The sequence below is a fragment of the Doryrhamphus excisus genome, linkage group LG16 (assembly GCF_037039965.1).
Source record: "Doryrhamphus excisus strain RoL-2023G ecotype Guam linkage group LG16, RoL_Dexc_Guam_v1.1, whole genome shotgun sequence".
NCBI lineage: Eukaryota > Metazoa > Chordata > Actinopteri > Syngnathiformes > Syngnathidae > Doryrhamphus > Doryrhamphus excisus.
In genome coordinates this window covers 15436683-15453853 of record NC_136372.1, presented here as the reverse complement: position 1 = coordinate 15453853, position 17171 = coordinate 15436683, and the positions used below count along the sequence as shown (strand labels likewise).

The following is a 17171-nucleotide window of genomic DNA, read 5'->3' as shown; positions in this document are numbered from 1 at the left end:
TATCGGGGGGAGAGTTGGAGGCCGAGTGGCGCATGTGACGGTGCGCGTGTACTCACTGCGGCCACCCCTCTCCAGTGGACACAGTGAAGAGGGTGAGAAGGGCCCAAGCCACATTGTCGTAGTGGAAATCGTACTTCTTCCACTCCCGCTTCTGTGCCTTTACTTCGTTATCACGCTCGTACACCAAATACTCGCCTCTGTGATGGACAAATGGTAGCATTAGCACGCGTGGCGGACAGGAAGTTGGTAACGTGCGGTTAACATATTCCCCCTCATTTACTTGATAAAATGCCTTAGTAAATTATTCGAAAATTCATTTCATTCATTCATGAAATAATAATTACTAAATCATATTTTAAAAATTCAATTAAATTTAAATAATATTTTATTTCATTTTATATAATAAAATTAATATAAAATGTAATTTATATAATTATTATAATTATATAATTAAATTAATATAAAATGTAATTTATATAATTATTGTGATTATAATTAAATTAATCTAAAATGTAATTCATATAATTATTTTAATTATATAATTAAATTAATATAAAATGTATATAATTTATAATTATATTTATATATATATATATTATATTATATATATTATATATTTATATAATTATATATTTTAATTATATCATTAAATATCTTACAAATAATCTTTTAATTTAATGTAATTTAATGATATAATTATAATTAAATTTTTAATTTAATGTAATAAAAAGTATAAACATATATTAATATAATAAAATGATTGGATTAAAAATATATTATATATTATATTATATATTTATTATTATAAATTTTATATTTAAATAAAAGATTAATATTAAAATATATTAAAAATATTAAAATAAACATAAAAACATTAATAAAAAAAACAAAAATAGATACAAGTAAAAAATACAAATAAATGGGTCACAATTTAATTTATTCGAGAACCCCGGCTTTAAATAATCTCCACACAAGATCTTGATACTTTAGAGGGACATGTAAATATTTGGATGCTGCCTTCAAAACTGTCCAAGTACTGATGTTGCATTCAGGAAGTTTTTCCATTTACTAGCACAATATGCTAGTTGCTAGAGACGTTTGAAGAAGCAGCAAACCAAAAATCAACAAAATCTTCTAATTGGATTCCCATCCCGAGCTGATGGACCAAACCATTTACTGACCTGCAGTCGCGCTCAAACTCTTTAGATTCGTCTGTGCAATAAAAGAAACGCCCCTTAAAGAGCTGCACAGCCACCACGGCGAAGATGAACATGAAGAGAAGGTAGACGATCAGAATATTGAGGACATTCTTCAAAGAGTTGACCACGCAGTCAAAAACAGCCTGGAAAAGAAGACAATATTGAATAAAACTTTGAATAAAATATTGAATAAAACTTCACTTTGGTTCCGATTTTCTACAAGAAAAGCTCTGATAAAACATTCCACTGTTCTCAAATATCTTCATTTTTATTTTTCTACACAAAATAAGATGAAAAATAAATAAACAAAACAAGAATAAAGAAAATCAATCAATCAATCGGTAATAAATAAATATAATAATAATAATAAAACGGCAAATAATAAAAACTCAAGAAACCACATATAGTTGGTGGGTAAACAAATTATTTTTTTCAGATTAAAATTAACAAAAAATTATTATAGCCCTGTAGACATGACAAAACATGACTATAGTCACATTTATACTCTTTTTATTTACAACATATTGCGCAACTGCAGGGTCTTGAGACGCATGCTAACTCGCAAACTAGAGAACTAGTAACCTAAACGGTAGCCTTCAAGTTATTTCCTTTAAACTTAAATAGCCAAAAACTTACCACTTCCACACGGATAGGGAGGATAACTATTAACAGTTATTTAACCTTTAACATGAACATTAATCAAACGTAATAATTTTTTCTGGGTACATGATACCATACAGCATCCATATCAAACTTGCGCGGGGACGCACTGACATTAAACTTTCATATCAAGGCGGGGGGCCTCAAACTAGCGTCCTGCGGGCCACATTTGGCCCACGGGCCGCATGTTTGAGACCCCTGCTGTACAATATCTGTCGTAGGTGGACAAGGTGTGAGTCCGGGTCACGATGTGGAACGGAGATTTGAAATCGGGATTCTATGACTGCCAGTGTGGGAGAAGCAGAACATGTGTAGAGTTGATCCTTTCGCATTTGACATGAGTGACACCCGTCACTAATAGGACTATAGTCACTTTTTTTTATTTACAACATATTGCGCGACTGCGGGGTCTTGAAACACATGCTAACTCGCAAACTAGAGAGCTAGCGACCTAAACGGTAGCCTTCAAGTTATTTCCTTTAAACTTAAAATAGCCAAAAACTTACCACTTCCACACGGATAGGGAGGATAACTATTAACAGTTATTTAACCTTTAACATGAACATGAATCAAACGTAATAATTTTTTCTGGGTACATGATACCATACAGCATCCATATCAAACTTGCGCGGGGCCGCACTGACATTAAACTTTCATATCAAGGCGGGGGGCCTCAAACTAGCGTCCTGCGGGCCACATTTGGCCCACGGGCCGCATGTTTGAGACCCCTGCTGTACAATATCTGTCGTAGGTGGACAAGGTGTGAGTCCGGGTCACGATGTGGAATGGAGATTCGAAATCGGGATTCTATGACTGCCAGTGTGGGAGAAGCAGAACATGTGTAGAGTTGATCCTTTCGCATTTGACATGAGTGACACCCGTCACTAATAGGACTATAGTCACTATTTTTTAGTTACAACATATTGCGCGACTGCGGGGTCTTGAAACACATGCTGACTCGCAAACTAGAGAGCTAGCGACCTAAACTGTAGCCTTCAAGTCATTTCCTTTAAACTTAAATAGCCAAAAACTTACCACTTCCACACGGATAGGGAGGATAACTATTAACAGTTATTTAACCTTTAACATGAACATTAATCAAACGTAATAATTTTTTCTGGGTACATGATACCATACAGCATCCATATCAAACTTGCGCGGGGCCGCACTGACATTAAACTTTCATATCAAGGCGGGGGGCCTCAAACTAGCGTCCTGCGGGCCACATTTGGCCCACGGGCCGCATGTTTGAGACCCCTGCTGTACAATATCTGTCGTGTGAGTCCGGGTCACGATGTGGAACGGAGATTTGAAATCGGGATTCTATGACTGCCAGTGTGGGAGAAGCAGAACATGTGTAGAGTTGATCCTTTCACATTTGACATGAGTGACACCCGTCACTAATAGGACTATAGTCACTTTTTTTTATTTACAACATATTGCGCGACTGCGGGGTCTTGAAACACATGCTAACTCGCAAACTAGAGAGCTAGCGACCTAAACGGTAGCCTTCAAGTTATTTCCTTTAAACTTAAATAGCCAAAAACTTACCACTTCCACACGGATAGGGAGGATAACTATTAACAGTTATTTAACCTTTAACATGAACATGAATCAAACGTAATAATTTTTTCTGGGTACATGATACCATACAGCATCCATATCAAACTTGCGCGGGGCCGCACTGACATTAAACTTTCATATCAAGGCGGGGGGCCTCAAACTAGCGTCCTGCGGGCCACATTTGGCCCACGGGCCGCATGTTTGAGACCCCTGCTGTACAATATCTGTCGTAGGTGGACAAGGTGTGAGTCCGGGTCACGATGTGGAACGGAGATTTGAAATCGGGATTCTATGACTGCCAGTGTGGGAGAAGCAGAACATGTGTAGAGTTGATCCTTTCGCATTTGACATGAGTGACACCCGTCACTAATAGGACTATAGTCACATTTATACTTTTTTTTTATTTACAACATATTGCGCGACTGCGGGGTCTTGAAACACATGCTAACTCGCAAACTAGAGAGCTAGCGACCTAAACGGTAGCCTTCAAGTTATTTCCTTTAAACTTAAATAGCCAAACACTTACCACTTTCACACGGATAGGGAGGATAACTATTAACAGTTATTTAACCTTTAACATGAACATTAATCAAACGTTATAATCTTTTCTGGGTACATGATATCAAACTTGCGCGGGCCGCACTAATATTAAACTTTCATATCAAGGCGGGGGGCCTCAAACTTGTGTCCTGCGGGCCACATTTGGCCCGCGGGCCGCGTGTTTGAGACCCATGTGCTAGATGTAGTAGCTTACTGCTACCGATAACGCTACAGTCAACATACCTTGAGTTTGGGAAGACGCTTTATGGTCTTGAGCGGCCGCAGCACTCGGAGCACCCTCAGAGACTTGATGGTGCTGATGTCTTTTCCCTTGCTGCTCCCCCTAAACAGCAAATTTACAAACACAATCACGCAAAAGAGTCAGCAAAAGCGCGCAGACTTTAGTCCTCTCCATCTTAAAAATAGCAGCAGGCGGACCACGGTTTTGATGTTATTTGCGTCCGAGTTAACTCAGAATGAGTAACTGCGTGGTGGTTGAACACATAGCAACGCATAGCATGTGTTGCTATGTGTCGAGTAGGCTACATGCTAGAGTTACGGCGCTATCGTACATGCTACATGTACGTACTGTATAGCTAAACATCTTTAATACTGCAATGTAGTTCAATGCCGTACAAAGATGACTTCGGTCAAGTATACTGTATACAAGTATACAGTATAATCATGCTGTATTAACACGTTGCATGATGCAATACATCACATGACTTTTATTAAGTCGTACTTGTGATGTCGAATCTATACACAAGGACGTTAGCAGAGAGAGTTTGGTCATAAAATTGAATTAAAGCATTGATAGTGTTGGGACTGACCATTTTCTGTTAGGAATGGAATATTTTCCCTCTGATTGATAGAGGGACAAACATTATTACATTCCTAAGATTGGAAATAATATAAAATCAAATTGAAATAGACCAACTCTCTCGTCAAACTAGTCTCTAAAACAGCAAACAACCATTGGGATCAGTTGTTTTCAATGCATTGTTCCGTCAGCATGGAAATCTGCAGCAAGCATCTCGGCATGAAATGCTGAGCCAAAACTCTTGTAAGCACTTTGACACAGGCTGTCTTGAAATATGCATGAGGGTAAAAAAAACCTTTCAAGTCAATGTTTGCACCAATGATACAACCTATCAATGAGGAACCAAAAAAAAACAACAACAATTTATTTTGGCTGGAATCTGTTCTGTAAAAGCCCGGTCAAAGGTCAGTGAGGGTAGCCTGAAGGTGGAAGTGGTACGTGACCGATGTGCAGTTTAATATGTCATATTGTGATGCTTGAATTATTAAACCCTGACGTGAATTACATTTATTTTATAAATCAGGGGTGTCCAACGAGGGCCACATGGTGAAAAATGAATTTATATGATTTTATAAAGCAATACACATATATTATTATATTCTTATATTTCTATATATATAGAAGTTATATGGACGTATTTCAAGGTAAAAAAAACTTGGGTTTGTTTGTTTTTTTTTTTACCCATTTTTGGTTTATAATACCTTTTAATACCTCCCCCCTCCCCCACATTTCTACATTCTTCTCAAATAAATGTAAAATTTTTTCTGGTGATATTCTGACTTAATTCTCACAATATTTTGATTTTATTTCCATGTCATACCTTTTCCCCAAAGAATTTTTTTAATGTGAATTTCAACTCTATGCGACTAAAATGATATTAATAATTATTAACTTTATTCCTGAAAAAAAAAAAAAATTCTCTTCATGTTTTGACTTTATAATTGCAAATCTATACATGTGTTTTTTTAATGTTGTTGTTGTTTTCCAATTATTTCAGTAATTTTCTTTTAAAATTTAAAAGTTATATTGAACATATTTCAAGATAAAAAACATTTTGCCGCTATTTAAGCCATTTCTGCTGTTTTTTATCCCTCCCCCCCACCCAACATTTCTACATTCTTCTCAAATAATCTTTGTAAATTTTCTTCTCGTAATATTCTGACTTTATTTTCACAATATTTTTATTTTATTTCCATGTAATACCTTTTCCCCAAAGCAATTTTCTTTAAAAAAAATCTGTAAATTTCAACTCTATGCCACTAAAATGATATTACTAATTATTAATTTTATTCCTGTAAAATTATTATTTTTTTCTCTTCATGTTTTGACTTTATTCTTGCAAAACTATACCTGTGTTTTTTATGTTGTTTTTTTTCCAGCAATTTTCTTTTAAAATTTCTTCTTAGAATTTGGACCTTATTTTTGTTATTTTTCCTGATACCTAATAAAAAAAAATTACAACTTTGTTGTTTTCTTTCTCATAATTTTAAACCTAAAAAAAAGTATTTCTGACGCTACTAAAATTGTGTTATTTTTCCACGTAATATTATGCCAAAATTCAATTCAAAGTAATTTTTAGTAATTTTCCTGTGAAATTATATTTGTAGATTGTGCAGCAGGCCACTAAAAAAATAATAAATAAATAAATAAATAAAAAAGCTGCCGGATGCACTTTGGACACCCCTGTTGTAACTGAACCAACTTTCAACAAACTATATCAGTGGTTCTCTGTTAGTATTTCCTGTCCAAGTATTCCTATTGAGAACCTGGAATATTAACTGATCTATCTGTTCTGTTCTAGTATGTGTTGCTGGCACCGGTGTCGTTCCAGCATGAATAAAAACACCTGACAAGGTTGTCTCCATCGTCAAGTATTCTTATTATAGCGTTGAAGTCATGATGCGACTGTGCTGCTCTTATTGTGTGCGAGTCAGAGCTCTTCCATGGTGAACAATGAAACCACAGTGCAGACACGTGTATTTGTCCATGGAGCAATGTGTGGGGAAGGGGACGGAGTGTGTCATGTGCGTCCCACTGGACAAACACAGAGAAACGTAGAGAGAGGAAATGTGGGGGTAGGAAAAACCCAAACAAAAAAAATAGAGAACTTTACCCTCCGCCGCTGTTCGTGGTGGTGGTGGTGGTCCAAACGGAGATATGAGAGAAGGGTGAGAGACATTTAGAAGACGAAAAGGGAGAGAGACATAAAGACAAAAAGGGCGGGAGGAAGAAGTAGAATGGGTTTTCGGAAGAAGAGAAGAAGAAGAAGAAGAAGAGAAGATTGTGACCCTCCCACCTGCAGGCATTAGCAACACATAGATAGCATAGCACTGCTTCTTTAGCGATGAGTGTCGGTCGTACCATAAATTATATCTTACAAATACTCATTTAGTTTTTCACTGCCCGGTTGTTTACATCAATAACCACGTTTACATGGACCCAAATATTCCAATTCCATTCGGGTTATTTGCTCAAACGGAAAGAATGTAACCTTTGTATACACCTCATTCCGAAAAAAAAGTGCCAATCCGAATGAATATATAATTGGAATATTCCTTTCCCCAATCCGATTGAGGTATCTTGTTGTCAGACTGCGTTCTTCTTCTTCTGTTGTTTATTGGCGGTTGGCAAACAGTTTTTCGTGTGCATTAGCGCCATCTGTGGAACAGAATCTAAACCCTTCTATACACCATTCATAAGTCCGGTTTTATAAAAAAAAAGAAAATACATATCTATATAAAACATGTACCGAGCTTAATTATAAAATGTTAGCAAGACTGAACTTTATCTTTTCCTGTTCCTGGGTGCGTTCTTTCAGTGAATGCTGAGATATGACGTAACACACAGCTCGAGATGTTCTTCGATTTTTAAAAAATGGAGGCAAGCAATCGGTACTGGACTGCTGCGGAAATTTTTTTTTTGATTCAAACTAAATTTCAAAACTGGACGAACGAAAAACTGGCAATATGGAGTTATTCCGACAAGTGACATTAGGTAGAAAAAACATACATAAGTCGCTACAGAGTATAAGTCGCACAAGGCCAAAAATGCATAATTAGGTAGAAAAAAAACATACATAAGTCGCTACGGAGTATAAGTCGCACAAGGCCAAAAATGCATAATTAGGAAGACAAAAACATACATAAGTCGCTACGGAGTATAAGTCGCACAAGGCCAAAAATGCATAATTAGGTAGAAAAAAACATACATAAGTCACGACAGAGTATAAGTCGCACAAGGCCAAAAATGCATAATTAGGTAGAAAAAAAACATACATAAGTCACGACAGAGTATAAGTCACACAAGGCCAAAAATGCATAATTAGGTAGAAAAATAACATACATAAGTCGCTACGGAGTATAAGTCGCACAAGGCCAAAAATGCATAATTAGGTAGAAAAAAAACATACATAAGTCACTACAGAGTATAAGTCGCACAAGGCCAAAAATGCATAATTAGGTAGAAAAAAAACATACATAAGTCGCTACGGAGTATAAGTCGCACAAGGCCAAAAATGCATAATTAGGTAGAAAAATAACATACATAAGTCGCTACGGAGTATAAGTCGCACAAGGCCAAAAATGCATAATTAGGTAGAAAAAAAACATACATAAGTCACTACAGAGTATAAGTCGCACAAGGCCAAAAATGCATAATTAGGTAGAAAAAAAACATACATAAGTCGCTACGGAGTATAAGTCGCACAAGGCCAAAAATGCATAATTAGGTAGAAAAAAAACATACATAAGTCGCTACGGAGTATAAGTCGCACAAGGCCAAAAATGCATAATTAGGTAGAAAAAAAACATACATAAGTCACGACAGAGTATAAGTCGCACAAGGCCAAAAATGCATAATTAGGAAGACAAAAACATACATAAGTCGCTACGGAGTATGAGTCACACAAGGCCAAAAATGCATAATTAGGTAGAAAAAAAAACATACATAAGGCATGACAGAGTATAAGTCGCACAAGGCCAAAAACGCATAATTAGGTAGAAAAAAAACATACATAAGTCGCTACGGAGTATAAGTCGCACAAGGCCAAAAATGCATAATTAGGTAGAAAAAACACAAACATAAGTCACGACAGAGTATAAGTCGCACAAGGCCAAAAATGCATAATTAGGTAGAATAAAAACATACATAAGTCGCACAAGGCCAAAAATGCATAATTAGGTAGAAAAAAAACATACATAAGTCGCTACGGAGTATAAGTCGCACAAGGTTATGTCGGTATCACGTGATGTTGGTGTTTACGTTTTACTGCGAATGCCCCATTGACTATTCTGGTTGATTTATAGCATGGCATGTAGACACGCGATTGGAATATTCCTTTCCATGTATACCATTGCTTTCGGAAAGGTCATTCGGAAAGAGAAAAACTCCTCATGTAAACGTGGCTAATGAGTGAAACGTTGAAAAAAATAGACATCCCGGCAACAATTCTGTGTGTTTATCATGAAAACCTCCTCCTTTTAACCAACAGATGAACCCACAGCAGCTACGGCAAAATGATTACGTAAATGTCATACCAAGGAAATGAACGGCAGGGTCAAAAAAAAAAAAAAAAAAAGCGAAGGCGCTAAAAGGTTTGAGTGTTTCTTAAACGCAGCACGAGAGCAGGAATGAAGTCTAACCTCGACTAAAAGCTCGGTCCATCTGCAGAAATGCTCCGTGCTCCGGCGAGTCAGGACAAATCGGTCTGAGATTTCTAGCGGTCTTCAGACAGACTAATTGGATTTAAAGGAGTGATAAACATCTCCGATGAGGCTGCTGAGCCTTTTCTGGAGTGCTGTTTGATTCCAATCAATTGAGTTAAGACACTATCGGGATGGGCATGAGACATGTGCAATGCTCCGCCGTTGGGGAAGCTGTACCTTCCGAGTAGAATCGAACCTAAACATAAAACTATCCCCTATTCATAAAAGTACCGTTACTAAAATACTACCATAAGAGGACACGGAGCCATAGCAATATTACATGGAAGCTATGAATATTTTATGAGTGCGGCACAGCAGGGGTCATACGTTTACGGATGTAAGAAACCCGCCGACACGCTTATAGATTAAAGTGAATAAGAGGAAGAGTATGAGCGAGGAAGACCGGAGCAGAAAATAAGAATCTTACAAATGAGGCAGCACAAGCCAAACCCTGGGGAACCTCACGCTACATCTGTGTTTTTCTTTATGGGACGAGTTACGGGGACAAGCAATTTGTCATCGTCAAGGCGGCCTGGAATGTATACCTACAGTGTATGTGTTGTGAACTAGAAAAGGCCCGCCGAGATACTACGCTTCCACTTCAGGGACACGATACCATGCGTATTTTTATCTAGTTCAAGCTCTTATTGATTTTAATTGCAGAAAAATAATATTTGGCTTCGGAGGAGCTCATCAGACGCGGGGCAATTGATCTTAATTTTGTCCAAAGACACAATATAAATGTGATTAAGGGGTGTGGTCCAAAGTAGATTTACACAGCTGAAAAACGGGTGATGTCGATTTAATATCCATCTATCATATTTAGTCTAGGCACCCACTCCGTCCAAATAATGAAGTTAAATATGAATATGAAGAAAAGCTTAACTGGACTTGACGTGATTACCTATCATATCACATGTTTGTCTGTACAGAAATAGAAGTAGGAAAACTACAGTACAAGTACAAACTACAAGTATCTTTATAGTACCGTATTTTCTGGACTATAAGTCGCTCCGAAGTCGCACAAGGCCAAAAATGCATAATTAGGTAGAAAAAAACATACATAAGTCGCTACAGAGTATAAGTCGCACAAGGCCTAAAATGCATAATTAGGTAGAAAAAAACATACATAAGTCGCTACAGAGTATAAGTCGCACAAGGCCTAAAATGCATAATTAGGTAGAAAAAAAACATACATAAGTCGCTACGGAGTATAAGTCGCACAAGTCCAAAAGCGCATAATTAGGTAAAAAAAAACATACGTAAGTTGCGACGGAGTATAAGTCGCAGAAGTCCGAAAACGCATAATTAGGTAGAAAAAGACATACATAAGTCGCTACGGAGTATAAGTCGCACAAGGCCAAAAGTGCATAATTAGGTAGAAAAAAACATACATAAGTCGCAACGGAGTATAAGTCGCACAAGGCCAAAAATGCATAATTAGGTAGAAAAAAAAAACATTCATAAGTCGCACAAGTCCGAAAACTCATAATTAGGTTGAAAAAAACATACATAAGTCACTACGGAGTATAAGTCGCACAAGTCCGAAAACGCATAATTAGGTAGAAAAAAAACATACATAAGTCGCTACAGAGAATAAGTCGCACAAGGCCAAAAATGCATAATTAGGTAGAAAAAAAAAACATGCATAAGTCGCTACGGAGTATAAGTCGCACAAGGCCAAAAATGCATAATTAGGAAGACAAAAACATACATAAGTCGCTACGGAGTATAAGTCGCACAAGGCCAAAAATGCATAATTAGGTAGAAAAAAACATACGTAAGTCGCTATGGAGTATAAGTCGCACAAAGCCAAAAAAGCATAATTACGTAGAAAAAAAACATACATAAGTCACACTGCAGTAGAAGTTGCATTTTTTGTGAGTAATTTATTTTCCAAACGACTTGACCAAAACAGACATTACGTCCTCTTGGAAGGCAAGTTCTAACAATAATAAAAGAATAGAGAACATGCTAATAGGTGTAAGATATGCTAACATAATGGTTATTCAGCTACACAAAAAATAAACATGAACACAAAAGATGTCCAGTGTTTATGTAACATAAACACTTTTTTCATTTATAAGTCGCTCTGGAGTATAAGTCGCAGGAACGGCCAACCTATGAACAAAAAGTGCCACTTATAGTCCGGAAAATACAGTGTATATATATCTTACTGTGTAACATATTTCGGTGTACTTTATTTGCACAAATCTTTCTTCTTTAGATTTTGTGGGTGCGTCTTATATTCAAGTGCACTGAAATTACAGTAAATATTCCGGTGTGCAATTTACCACTTTTAAAACAACATATACCGTAATTATGTCAGCAAAAACCTCAAAATTTGCCATTTTATAGTCTTATAGTGCGGAAAATACGGTACATATTTTCTTCCTGTCACTCCTATCACTTGTGATTATGATTAATTTAATGTCTTTTTTTTCTTTTTCCCATTTTAGTAATTTACCCTTAAGAGAAACAATGGACATTTTGTGCTATTCAGTTTTTTATACATATTTTCAAACAGTAGGTACTAAAATATATAGCCAATATCAATAAAAAAATTTTTTTTGAATGCATTTGTACATAACTACACATGTAGCATTTAGGTCAGGCGTGTAAAGTTGAGTACGAAAGGTTAGTGAGAAGATGATCGGTGATCGTCAGAAGAAGATCTTAAGTTTAATGGAGGACAGAAATCTTGTATGTGAGAATGAATGAAATATATATTTTATATCGAAAGAGACAAAGGACATATTCGAATAGGACTATGGGTGAATAGAGGGGCTTGTGTTACAAAGAACCATCATGAGTAGAAAGGGGGGGGGGGCAACTTACGTGAAGGCAAAAGCCACCAGAGCACCACTAACCACAATAAAGTCCAGGATGTTCCACAAGTCTCGGAAATAGGAACCCTGGTGCAAAACCAAGCCCAGATCCACCATCTAGAAAAGAAAAAAAAATACTTTTGGCTTTGCTGTAAAAAAAATAATAAACCAGCGAGGTGATCTTTTTACCTTTATAAGCATCTCAAATGTAAACACTCCTGTGAAGACGTAATCGAAATAACGCAGGACCTACACAGAAAGACATATTTAATGAATGCTACTTTACTACAGTCGGGATTAAACGGCGTCTTACATTGTTACGAGTGGAATCAGGCGAGACGGGGTCTTCAGCGGCGAGGGCGATGCTGCTCATGGCGATGACGAGCAGGATGCACATCTCAAAGTAGCGCAGCGTGCAGACGTAGTGACAAGCCCGCCGGAACCTTGGAGTAAAGACAAAGTCATTAAATATCATCGCTAGCATCTGCTTTTGGGAAGAATACATAATAGCTTAAGCTGTTGCATTAAGACTAGATCCACTTTCCGTGTGAGATTCCCATCTAAATCCAAAAAGATCAAACAAAAAAAAGCTAAGTAGGCTCGCTCATCTAAAGCCCCGTTTTCCCGCCAAGATGTACAGTGGTTTCGGCTTGTCTTAGTACGGGGAAAACCTTAAGCTAGCTTGCCCTTCTTTCATATCAAAGGTGGAAAGAGCAGGGATTTCAACAACATAGTCAATAGTTGGCGTCCCTCAGGGCGTCCCTCTTTGTTTGTGTACAACCATATGTAGTGTTTGTGTGTTATTAATTAAATGCTAATTGAACTAAATTTGGGAAGAACTAAATTTGAAACACTTCTATGCTAGGACTACGTTAAAAAGTGTAGCATTTCAGTATGTGGAATCGAACTATGGAATGGATTGAGTAAGGACCTCAAACAATGCACAACAATGAGCCAATTCAAGGAAATTTTTTTTTTTAAATCAATAAAAAAATATCAAATTATTTAGGGGGGGTTAAGAACATTTTAGGGGGACTGAAGCCCCCCCTAAAATAGGCCTAATGATGCCACTGATTATTATTCCTACTACTACTACTACTAGTAGTAGGCTAGTATTAGCCTGCTTGTTGGCTTGCTTATTAGCCTGCTTTTGGCCTATTATATGAAATTTGTCAGATATTAATTAATTAAATTAAAATAATAAGCTTAAACTATATTAGATTATTATAAAATAAAAAATAACCAAAAAATTAAGATGTTAAAATTAAGTAAAAAAATAATAAATAAAATTAAAATAAATTAAAATTATATTAAAAATAATTAATAAGCTTAAAGCTTAAACTATATTAGATTAAAAAGAAGTTAAAATTAAGTGAGAAAAAATTTAAATTAAATAAAATTAAAATAAATTAAAGACCTCACAGCTAGGAGAGCAGGGTTCAATTCCCACCCTCTGCCATCTGTGTGTGGAGTTTGCATGTTCTCCCCGTGCATGCGTGGGTTTTCTCCGGGTACTCCGGTTTCCTCCCACATTCCAAAAACATGCTAGGTTAATTGGCGACTCCAAATTGTCCATAGGTATGAATGTGAGTGTGAATGGTTGTTTGTCTATATGTGCCCTGTGATTGGCTGGCCACCAGTCCAGGGTGTACCCCGCCTCTCGCCCCAAGACAGCTGGGATAGGCTCCAGCACCCCCTGCGACCCTCGTGAGGAAAAATGAATGAATGAATAAATGAAAATTACATTAAGAAAGCAGGAAGTGAACAAATGTAACAGTTACTGATTGTAAAAGTACCAGACGGAGGGGTAGGATTTAATAAGCTTTGCTTCTTCCTACTCCTTTTGGACATGTGGAACTGTGAACTGATTATGGGATGGCACTCAATTGTAATCTGATGCATGTTGAAATGAAATTAAACCATTACCAATTAGCATATAAAAGGGATCCTTGGCAGTACTCACGGGTTCGTGGTGGACAGGATGAACATGGAGGTGAAAGGAGGCATGGGCCTCGGTCCTCCCTCGCCTCCCTTATCATCATCATCATCATCGTCCTTGTCCTCCTTCGCGGGTAACGGCTCTGTGTTGGCATTTTTATTGACTGGGTTATAAATAAAAAAAAAAAAAAAAAAAAAGAGAAAGTGATGAGTACCGTTCAAGAGTTCAGATAAGAGCATGAATGGTCATTAATGGCTCCGCCCTCACCCTGCAGGATGGCGTTGGTGGAGGGAAAAATGGGCATATCCAGAGCCGTGTAGTCAGGGTGGGGATGTCTGATGATGCTGTTGCCGCGGCGATGTCCGATGTTCCCGTAGCTGTCTAATGTGACCAAACTCCCCCGAGTGCCGCTGTTAGTGAGGTGGAATGCAGAGTCGAAACCGGCGACGGCCGTGTGGTTGGCGACTGGATTATTAGGGGGATGCTCGCCGGGAGGGGTGGAGACTGAAACCAGTTTGGTATTCATGAGGTTGTCCATGTCTTCACTGTCCTGCCCGTCTTGCCTGGATAGTCGCTTTTGGATGGGCCGGGTGGTGGAGAGGTTCGGGACGCTGCCATCCCTGTGTTGAATATACAATAAATACATATACATTAGGGGTGTCACAACATCTCATAAGAAGATAATACATTCATTAATCAATAAATTAAATCGATGCATTGGTTTCAGCACCATGCCGTCTTTCATAGAACAACGGCATGAACGAAAGGAGCCCGGTCATGCGGTCTCTAGGTCTCAGTGGGTGGAGGCGGGGCCGCTAACACAAGCAATGCAATGCAAGGTAATGTTTTTGAAACTGAGTGGCTAGCGCGCAAGCCTCACAGCTAAAAGACCCGAGTTCAATTCCACCTCGGAGTTTGCATGTTCTCCCCGTGCATGTGTGGGTTTTCTCCGGGTACTCCGGTTTTCCTCCCACATTCCAAAAACATGCTAGGTTAATTGGCGACTCCAAATTGTCCATAGGTATGAATATGAGTGTGAATGGTTGTTTGTCTATATGTGCCCTGTGATTGGCTGGCCACCAGTCCAGTGTGTACCCCGCCTCTCGCTCCAAAGACAGCTGGGATAGGCTCCAGCACCCCCCATGTGTGGGTTATTGTGTGTAGTGTTATGATTAGAATTATTTCACAATGGGCACTATATCTACTATATTGGATAATACAAGTGTAAATTGTAAAAAGTGGTTAGCGCGCAGGCCTCACAGCTAGGAGACCCGAGTTTGATTCCACCCTCGACCATCTCTGTGTTTTCTCCGGGTACTATGGTTTCCTCCCACATTCCAAAAACATGCTAGGTTAATTGGCAACTCCAAATTGTCCATAGGTATGAATGTGAGTGTGAATGGTTGTTTGTCTATATGTGCCCTGTGATTGGCTGGCCACCAGTCCAGGGTGTACCCCGCCTCTCGCCCCGAAGACAGCTGGGATAGCTAACACCCCCTGCGACCCTTGAGGATAAGCGGTAGAAAATAAACGAATGAATGAATGAATTTAAAGATGACTATAGGGGTGTTATGTCATGTCTAGAGGTCTTTAATAATGTTAAAACCATATTTATAAGGTTGTAAACAAGTTTCTACGCTCTAACTATGAAAATATTTAATATATAATAAAGGAATCCTACTTCTGGAACCAATTAACCGCCATAAATGAGGGATCAGTGTAGTCAAAAATGCAGCGTAACGGGTTAGTGGTTAGCATGTCAGCTAACTATCTCTGGGTTCTCTCCGGGTACTCCGGTTTCCTCCCACATTCCAAAAACATGCTAGGTTAATTGGCGACTCTAAATTGTGAGTGTGAATGGTTGTTTGTCTATATCTGCCCTGTGATTGGCTGGTCGCCAGTTCAGCTGGCCACAGCTGGGATAGGCTCCAGCACCCCCGCAACCTTCGTGAGGATAAGCGGTAGAAAATGAATGGATATTTTCATAGCTGGAGCATAGAAAACTGGTTTACGAGCTTCTAAATATGCTTTTTTAACATTATTAGAGCCCTTTAGACATAAAATAACACCCCTATAGTCACTTTCACTCTCACATTTGCACATTTTTGACTAATAATAAGCGACACAGCAACTATGCAACAGAAAAATGACAAACAAAAGAGCAAAAATTTGTAAAAATGAAGCCACAAAGGGAAGGGATTATTGTAGATGACTGCAAAAACTGATTTTCACAGGGTTGATTATACGTACTTCCTGCGATGCTGGCACATCTTCTTCCCCTCCCCTTCCGTCTGGTTGCTATGGCGATTTCTCCTCGGCCTCCTCTCGCCGCCATCACCGGCTGCCTCCTTCTCTCCTCCCTCCCCGCCTCCATCCACTCCTTTGCTCTTGTGTCTTCCTGCTTTTCCCGCTCCTTCTCGACCATCCTGGTCTTCCTCGTTCTTGCGATGCGACCTGGGCTTCCTGTGTTCGGACTGCCCCGCCCCTCGACTCCCACTGCGGTTGTGGTGATGTCGCCGAGTCGGCCTCTCCTCGGATCCCGGCCCCGGGATGACTGTGGCGTCCAGTCTGACGTGAGAGGCGCGGTGGTGGTGCGCTCCTTTGCGGCTCCTCCTGCTCTCGGTGGACTCGCCTCGCTCCAGAGGAGGTTTGACGGGGCCGACTTGGCAGCTTTGCCTGTGGAGGTTGTCGGTGGGATGCTGCTGGCTGAAGCAGAGTTCCGGGTTGTTGTCCGTGTTCTTGTTGGTGTTGTTGTTGCGGTTCTCGAGGGGGTCAACCACCAAAGGTCGATCCAGGTGAGTTTTCATATCCGGTCGGACGTGTCGTGAGTAGTTGACCTGAATAAAACAGAACAGACATTTTTTTTAGTCTTTAAAAATGGCTGGGAAAATAAATACAATTGACTATCGGTGGCCATTT

The 17171-nt window shown here is 38.7% G+C and overlaps 1 protein-coding gene across 17 annotated transcripts in view; it reads right to left on the bottom strand.

The window, feature by feature from the left end:
• The window catches only part of cacna1aa (calcium channel, voltage-dependent, P/Q type, alpha 1A subunit, a), a 107039-nt gene that overhangs the window by 44038 nt on the left and 45830 nt on the right, over positions 1-17171 (bottom strand). For all 17 annotated transcript variants that reach the window (XM_078797062.1, XM_078797069.1, XM_078797072.1 and 14 more), the window contains 9 exons: positions 16503-17089; positions 14520-14872; positions 14277-14415; positions 12627-12756; positions 12503-12562; positions 12324-12430; positions 4206-4305; positions 1182-1342; positions 57-197 (listed from right to left, as the gene is read on the bottom strand). In XM_078797062.1, the coding sequence (XP_078653188.1) occupies positions 57-197; positions 1182-1342; positions 4206-4305; positions 12324-12430; positions 12503-12562; positions 12627-12756; positions 14277-14415; positions 14520-14872; positions 16503-17089 (1778 nt within the window). The remainder of the gene's footprint in view (positions 1-56; positions 198-1181; positions 1343-4205; positions 4306-12323; positions 12431-12502; positions 12563-12626; positions 12757-14276; positions 14416-14519; positions 14873-16502; positions 17090-17171) is intronic.